Raw genomic sequence first — 8117 nt, 5'->3', positions numbered from 1 at the left:
CATTCCCTTCGTGTTTCACTTCCCAGGATCAAGGGAGCGCCCTGTATGAGGTGTTTAACCCAGCACCAGATCTTAGGGCTGCAAGAACCTGCAGGACCCCCAGCCCCTCAGCCACAAGCCCCATCCCCGCAGTACCACCCCCGGGCAGACGGCCCCGGGCAGCTCAGCGGAGCCTCTCGCCCCGGTTACCGAGGCCGGGGGCCTGGCTTTTAGGCAGGCCCGAGCCGCGAGCAGCCGGCTGTGCGCGAAGCCCCGGCACCTGTCGTGCCTCCAGCCGGCCGCGGGCAGGGGGCAGCGGCAGGGGCCAGCTCAGCTCAGCCCGAGGAGGGCTCGTCCTCCCCCCGCGCCGTGAGGGGCTGCCCCGGCTTGGCGGGCCGGGGGCGGGCGAAGGTGGGGAGCGAGGAGGACGCGGGAGAGGAGTTTAAAGCTGGGGAGGGGGGGGCTGGACAGGACCGAAGGGAGGAGTTTAGGGAGAGGGCTCCTGGGAAAGGGAGTTCGGGAGAGAGGTGCGGAGGGGGCTCCGCGGCGGCAGGACGGGCGCCCGGCGGAGCCTCCCCGCTCGCCTGTGCCGGCTGCTCGCCCCGCCGCCACTTCCCGGGGGCGCCGGTGGCCGCGCCGGGTGCCCCGCAGCGTGTCCCGGCCGCGGTCGGCGGGGGGGAGCCGGCGGCCGAGAGCCCGGCCCGGCCCCGCGGCGGGGCGGGAGCCGTCCCTGCCCGGCGGCCGGTGACAGGTGCGCGCTCCTCGGCGGCAGCGGCCCCGCCGCCCGCCCCGGCTGCTCCGGCCCCGAGTTGTTTAGTCCTCGGGAAGCTTGGGCTGGGTCCAGGTTTTGCTTTGATCCTTTTTTTTTTTTTTTTTTTGAAAAAAAAAAAAAAAAGCCCAAGAAAAACAAAACCTGGAGACGCAGAGAAGGGCTCTAGGAAAAAGTTTTGGATGGGATTATGTGGAGACTACCCTGCAGCTCTCTGCCGCCGGAGCAGGCTCGGTGCCGCCTTCTCCCCCGCGCCCGGCGCTGCTGAGAGACGCCCGGCCCCCGGTGCCGCTCCGCCAGCGCCCGCTGCGCGCAGCCCCGCGCCCCGCCGGCCCAATGCTCCTCCTCGGGCTGCTCCTGCTCACGTCTGCCCTGGCCGGCCGGAGGCAGGGGGCCGCCGCGGAGTCCGACCTCAGCAGCAAGTTCGCCTTGTCCGGCGCCAAGGAGCAGAACGGTAACGGAGCCCTTCGGGGGGGTGCGGAGCTCCGCGGAGAGCGGGGCTCCGGCGGTGGAGGGGAGGGGAGGGGTGGTGGCAGCGGCTTTGCTGCCCCCGGGGAGCCCGGCCGGGGCCGGTGCTGTGTGTGGGTGAGCGGGGAGTTGTGGTGCCTGGGGAGCGGGAGCCTCTCCCGGGAGTACCTGGGGTGTTTGGGGAACTCTCAGGCGGCAGCTCCCCCCTCCCCGGCTGGAGAAAGGAGCCTTTCATGCAGCACGGGCAGCTTGGGGGTGTGTGTGATTTGCTTAGCCTCTGAACTCCGTGTGATTTACGGTGTTCAGCTTTTAAAGCGCCTTTCCTCTCGATCGGCTGTTACGGAGCCCTTTTAAAGGGTATTTCGCAAAATGAAACGTTACATACCGCGTGAAACCACTCTTCGTATAAAATATCTAAAGTTAAGGCCGTTAGCACACACTTACAGAAACCATGGTGCTTAACGTAAGGGGAAAAATAATAATAGTATTTTGCATGTCAGCTAGAATGAGCTCTCTGCCTGGGCACAGCCAACACAAAAGGAGAAGCTGGGAGTGCTCAAACTTCTGCGAATGGTAATGAAACACAGCAAAAACACAGACTTGAGACCAGTTCTGTCAACTTTGAACTTGGGACTCCCCTGATAAAAGCGCTCTACGTCATGTCTTTAATAGAAAGCAAAGATTTGGGGACGTCTGCAAGCATTTTACGAATTAATAGGACACACAACGTGCTAGCAAATCTAGCAGGAGAGCTTAATGCTGCTGTGGCCTGCTAATGTGATGATGTATGGCACCTGCGGGCTGCCAGCACAGCTGATCAAAGAGCAGCACCGGGATCAATCTCTAATCAGAGCAACTGTGCAGGGCCAAAGGAAAGTGATCAAAAGACCTGGAGACCCAGCTGCTCTGACAGGAAACCAATCAGACTCTGTGCACAGTACAGGAAATTATCTGCTCTGTGTGAGAGAAATGACTCCCTCGCCCCCCACCCAGTTTACCTGGTGTTTGGAGGATTTGGGGCACTGGTTTGTGACAAAAGGGCTTGGTGCTAATGTGCTCAAACTTTGTAATGCTGCAGTCTGTTCAGTAGGCATGGTGTGCGACTGAAGCATCTCAAGATGCGCAGAATTACCCTTGTTTTGCTTTAACTTTGTCAGGACTGGGAGGAAACCCGCTGTGCGGTCAGCCTTCTGTAGGAGGCCTGGTGCTTGGTAATGCAGCTGGGCCTTCACAGGGCACCAGGGCCCAGCAGTGAGAGTCCAGTGATGAAGTGCCCAAGGGAGATCGCACTGCTTGGCAGCAGGACTTGTGTAAATGAGTGTAAGTGTACATGGCAGTGTAAGCTGGATTCTCTTCACGTGCATCAGAAATGCAGCTGCCTTGGGTCAGGCTTCAACTGGTTTGCAATGCGATTTGGCATGCTCTAAGATACCGTCACTGTGTCTTATAATAAATGCAAATCCAGGAGAAATTAAAAGTGTGCTAAAACTGTGTTCTGTGGTAGTTCATACTTCCAGACAATCCAGGTTATTGTTGTAGTTTACCTGAAGTTTGTTTTCTAGTAGTGCAACTACAAAACTTTTCTCAAATATTAGTAAAAGTTTAAGTACAATTAAATACCAACTCCTGGCTTTTCTTAACTGACTTTAATTATTTGGGGGATCAGTAACACTGGTCAAACCAGTTCTTACTTGGTTTAATTAGAGTGATTTTTACACTCTACTGCAATCTGAAGATTGTATAGCTTTTAGCTAGAGGCAGGTTAAAACTCCCTGGAGTTTGAGAATGAGATATTGCTGTTCGCATGCCAAATAATCTTTGGTCAGGAGAGAGGGAGCTTTTCCACTCACAGTCTACAAATAAAAATTCTGTCCTCTACTTGTAAAACTGCTAAATGGCCAAGAAGTTTTGCTGTAGAATGGATTACAGCGTTGCTGGGCTGTACTCAGGGGTGCCGTAGCTGTTGGTTCGAGGTGATACCGAAGATGTCTATGGCCTGTTATTAATTCAGTGGGGCTACTTGTATTACAGAAGGTAAGCATGTGCTTAAGGACTTCTTTTTTTCATAATTGGAGGCTTTTTTTATTTATTGGCTAAATGAGTGTTAACTTCAGAATCAAGGTTTGACTCAATTGGATATATTTGCTAAATGCAGACATAAGTACTCTTGTTTCTCTTGCACAGTGCGTGACATTTTGGGTGGCAATTTCCTAGGATAAATATTTCTTTGTACTTCTAAATTAGATATACTTAGAACACAGTCTTTTGCTGGTACCTTCTGAGAGTTCAATGTGATGGTTGTTGTGGGGCTGGTATAGCTCCATTGGAAACCACTTAAAACTACCTCCTTGTTTTTATTGGACCTCTGTGATGGTCAGAGTTCCTTTAAGAAAAGGTTTACTTGTAAACTCTGCTCGACAGTAAGGGAGTTTATATGATTTTCTTGAAAAAATATTTATCTTTAATGTTTTTATTTGTAATTCAACTGAGTAAATATTCATCTGGAGGATCAAAGCAGTTTATGCAACCATCTTCTGGAAACTGAAGTAGTAGTAGTAAGTGGTGCGTGTAGTGATTGCTCTCAGTTAATGGCATGGATTTGACTTCCACAGTTCTTGTGTTGAAAAACAGATTATGCTTGAATGGATTTTCAGACTTAGGTGGCTTTGTCAGTACTCTTAAGTCTGTCTGGCATATTTATTACCGTTTTTCCATTTTGCAGTAAGGAGTTGAGAAAAATGGTTCTCAGTTTCTTTTGAGGAATAAGTCTAAATCTCTTGTGTATTGAATTTGATTACTTGGATGGTTTACTTATTTCATCTTTCTATTATAGTTCTTATTACTCATTCTATTATTCAATACTATGTTTGTATATCCTCTTCAGTCTGTTTCTGTAGTTTGAGCAATGTCTGAGGGAGCTACTGATGGAGCGCTTTATATGAATGACCTAACTCTAGGGGCCTGAGTGTACCTGCTTATGTGATGCTATTAGTTTAGGCCAGACTTGATTACAATGTGAGATGGTAGGAGAATCTAAATTCTGTTCTCTTGGCTGTCTTAGGAAAGATGTGATAAATGTCCACAATAATTTTACTCAGCTACAGGCATCAGGTGTTAGAATTTCTATGAGAAATATGAAGATGTCTTTTAGATAAGATAATGTAAAATCAGGTGCTATAAGAAGCGGACAGTATAGCTTATGTGGCATGTATGTTTAGAAAGTAGCAATGAATGTCTTCAGAAGACCAAAAAATTGAGGTCAGTTAGCAGTTCACCAGAACCAACTACCTACAAAAGTTAATTTTCTTGCAGTCAATTTCAGATGAGAATCACAGAATGGCTGAGTTGGAAAGAGACCTCTGGAGGCCACCTAGCCCAGCCCCTGTTCAAGCAGGGCCATCCAGAGCAGGGTGCCCAGGACCATGTCCAGGTGTCTTTTGAAGATCTCCAAGGAGGAGACTACTGCATCTCTGGGCAGCCTGTGCCAGTGCTCACTCACCTGCATGGTACAGAAGTGCTGCCTGGTGTTCACAGGGAACCTCTTCTATTCCAGCTTGTGCTGAAGAGAACCTGTCTCCATTGTCTTTGGTTCCCCCATGCAGGCATTTACAGACATTGATGGGATCCTTCCTAAGCCTCCTCTTCCCTAGGCTGAGCAAGCCCAGCTCTCTCAACATCTCCTCACATGAGAGGTGCTGCAGTCCATTCAAAAAAGTACTAATAATAATGATGCTGGAGTTTGAGACATGCCTATCTTGGGTTGTCCCTGGGAAGACTTGCTGGATGCAAGTAGAACTTAGCAAAGCACTGAAGGGCCAGAGGGACCTTCTGTCTTCTCTTCAGCTTGTCCATGGCCTCAGAACCACCTGGTTGTCTGAGCATCTTCAAAGGAGCTTGCAGCTAATTCATGGACAGGCATGGAATCATGACTTGGAGTTTCTGATAAAGATCATTTAACTCAGGCTTCAACACCTTAAAGAGCATGTTTATGTCTGAGGGATGCAGTTCACTCAGTTCTTGGAGGTGAGAATGTCAGTGCTTTTGCTGAATTTGACTGCAAAATTATCTCTGATAAAAGAGCATACTTGAAAGCAGTGGGAATCAATGCCACTACTGCTGAGGCTAGCTGAATTGATGAGTGCCAGTACTGCTGGGTAGGAGAAATTTCCTTTGTTTTGAGAAGAAAAGGAAGAAGAAAATATGAACACATCATCTGAAGGGAAACATGATAGTGATGCAATTTGTCCCAAGTTTAATCTATTTCTGTTTAATCCAAGACTTGTTTTGAAATGTTTTAAAGCTCTTTTCCTGGAGAGTGAAGAATTGTACCACATCCTCTTTTGACTTTAAGCAAAAAGATTGTGGCAAATTAGAGAAGTTCTTCAACGCTGTGATAAATTGCAGTGCAAGATGGTTTTAAAAACAGGTTTGTGCCTTCTAGTTGCCTTTTGGCATATTGCCTGGTGCTTGGCAGAATCATGCTCGAAACTACTCTGTAGTCCTGCTGCTTCTCTCATTTTTGTATTGCAGTTAAAAGAGAAGGTATTAAAGGTACAGACTATTTGCTACTTGTCCCAGAAATGTAGGCATTCTTGCCTTTCTTTATGTTTGTTAAATATGTTAATATTTTGAGTTTAAGGGAGAAACATGTAAAATCCATTTTTTTTTTTTTTTGCAGTAACTGTTTCTTATTAGGTTTGCAGAAGAGATTTCAAGGCCTTGTTGCATTGTTTTGGGGTTTTTAGTTTCTTTCAGTCATATATGGTGTTTTATAACAGAAATAGCACAGGATATACCTTGAGAAAGTGACAGTTATACAACCAAAGGTGTTATGTTAGACTTTGTCTTCATATAAACATAACATCTTTTATAGAAGCCAAACATTATCCGAACTGTTTGTATCTAGTTATTACATAGTCAACAAGTAATAGCAAAGTGGTGGTTTGCACCCCACACCAGTGGTTTTGCTTTATAGCGGGGTGGTTTTGGGGTTCTTGTTGCTGTTGGGTAGTTGCTTCTTCCAGGTTTTGCTGTGCCTGGCAGATCCTGATTACTAGAAAGAGCACACACTGTCCAAGCTTGCTTTGCTTTACTGGAAGTAAATTCCTTTACAGATAGCCCTTTGCTTTAATAGAGAGCCGTGCTTTTGCTTTTAGTTGCAAAATGTGTGTCATGGAAAGTACGCTTCCCAGTGTGCAAGTTTCTTAGAAATTGTCCTGTACAGGAATAGATTTTTAGAGGAAACATGTAGGACTTCTTCAGAGTTACATAACAAAACGTGATTAGCACTGCCATGTAGAACTGCCATTGATGTTGTAGCACTTATGTATTTGTGTGAGTGATTAGTTTTTTAGGAGTTACTGAGAAATGAGAAATTTCATTCTCTTTGGAAAGCTGGTGTAGCTTGTGTTTGAATGTGAAATGCATTTTTCAAGTAGCTGAGTGAAAATTTTGCTATGTGCTACTATGAAGCTAAAATATAAACGTCATGTTTCCTAGAGGCTTTGTTAGATCGTAGGATATTATTGTAAGGTGGCAACATCAGGAAACATTATTCATGCCTCCATCCACAGACATCCTAGCCTTAGGGTTCATCCGTCTTCTGATCTTGTCTTCTGAACATCCTTGTGCTGAGATTCTATAAATTTCCACTGTTACTGGGTTATCTGTGGATGATTTTGTGATCCTACAGTATGCTGTATGCTAAGCAGTTTTTCTTTATTTGAAGATACCCATCTTACTTAGCATGTGTACAGTAGCACCTCTACATGTTCCCATAACTAACCAGTTTCTAAGCAAGCTGGTAGGATGGGTAAGAAGGGAGAAGGCCAGAAAGATTGCCAGACCCTTATGGAGAAAGTCTTGTACACAGAGAGTATAAGTAGTATCAAAAACATTGATGTGAAGGAGAGAGCCCAAATAATTCCTTGGTCTTGGATCCTTGAGGCCTTCTGAATCAAGGTTAGCAAGGCCTGTCTGTCTTAAGAGTTCAGAAGACTTGTTGAGTTTGTGAGAACTGGTTAGTGATTATATTAAAACAGCATCCAGATGTAGCTCTGGGTGAGCACCATTGTGCTTGATGCTCTATGGATGGCACGGTACATGCCGAGGTTGGCCAGGTGGTGGTGGGATGTAGGCTGCATTCCCTGCTGGCCTCGCCATGGGAGGTGTGGCTTGAGGTTTTTGGGTGAGTGGTGCTGTTAGCTAGGTAGCTGTTGTAAGGGGACCTCCTGTAGGGGACCTACAGCACTACAGGCCTACTGAGAGTGAGGGAGAGTGGCATAGCCTGTGATAACTTCAGATGCTGGATCAAAACTCCTATATCACCCTTCCTCAGCTGTTCTTGACATGTGAAGCCTGTCTTGCAGAAAGCAAAAGATATGTTGGTAAAAGGAAACACTGCTGCTTGTGTTTCCTGTACTTCTAGTCTTGTTTTGTATTGCTTTTGACATTGAGTTGGTAGTACAAGTTGGTAGTAAATTACATGACTGTTAGGGAGATGCCAGTGATGCAGCAGGTCAAATGCTGCAGTTAATGAGTGAGTTGGTCCTGTAATCTGATAAATTGTCTTCAGACTGGGCCCAGGCACTAGAAGGGGCAGGAGTGGTGCCCTTCTTGTAGTTTTTGGTACTCTACAGCTTTAAACCATTACTTGATTTGGCATGTATCATCAGCAAAGCAGTAAACTTTTGTCAGGGGAAAGTCCAGGTGTAAAATACCAGGGAGTGTTATATTTGAAGAGTAAGTTACGCTGGAAAAATGTTATTGGCGAAGCTTTGGCCATAGCTTCAATGTTAATCCAATCCTGTTAATCTCTCTGCTGCCTTTTAAGTGTCATTTGTTTAAAAGCCCATGAGGTGGGGAAGTGACTTGGCTGGAAAAGGTTCTATTTTGTGAAATA

At 46.8% G+C, this 8117-nt stretch overlaps 1 protein-coding gene across 3 annotated transcripts in view; it reads left to right on the top strand.

Annotated features, from left to right (window-relative positions):
* Positions 1-237: 237 nt before the first annotated feature.
* Positions 238-8117, top strand: part of PDGFC (platelet derived growth factor C) — a 119056-nt gene continuing 111176 nt past the window's right edge. The window contains exons 1-2 of one of the 3 annotated variants that reach the window (XM_068681061.1): positions 238-390; positions 876-1202. In XM_068681061.1, coding sequence (XP_068537162.1) covers positions 1085-1202 — 118 coding nt within the window. In that variant the 5' untranslated portion in view covers positions 238-390; positions 876-1084. Of the gene's footprint in view, positions 391-451; positions 1203-8117 lie in introns of those variants that run through there. The other 2 variants (XM_068681062.1, XM_068681060.1) reach the window with 2 other exon arrangements.

Source organism: Anas acuta, chromosome 4 (assembly GCF_963932015.1).
Source record: "Anas acuta chromosome 4, bAnaAcu1.1, whole genome shotgun sequence".
Lineage (NCBI taxonomy): Eukaryota > Metazoa > Chordata > Aves > Anseriformes > Anatidae > Anas > Anas acuta.
Note: the sequence above shows the minus strand (reverse complement) of the source record. Positions and strands in the feature narration are given on the sequence as shown.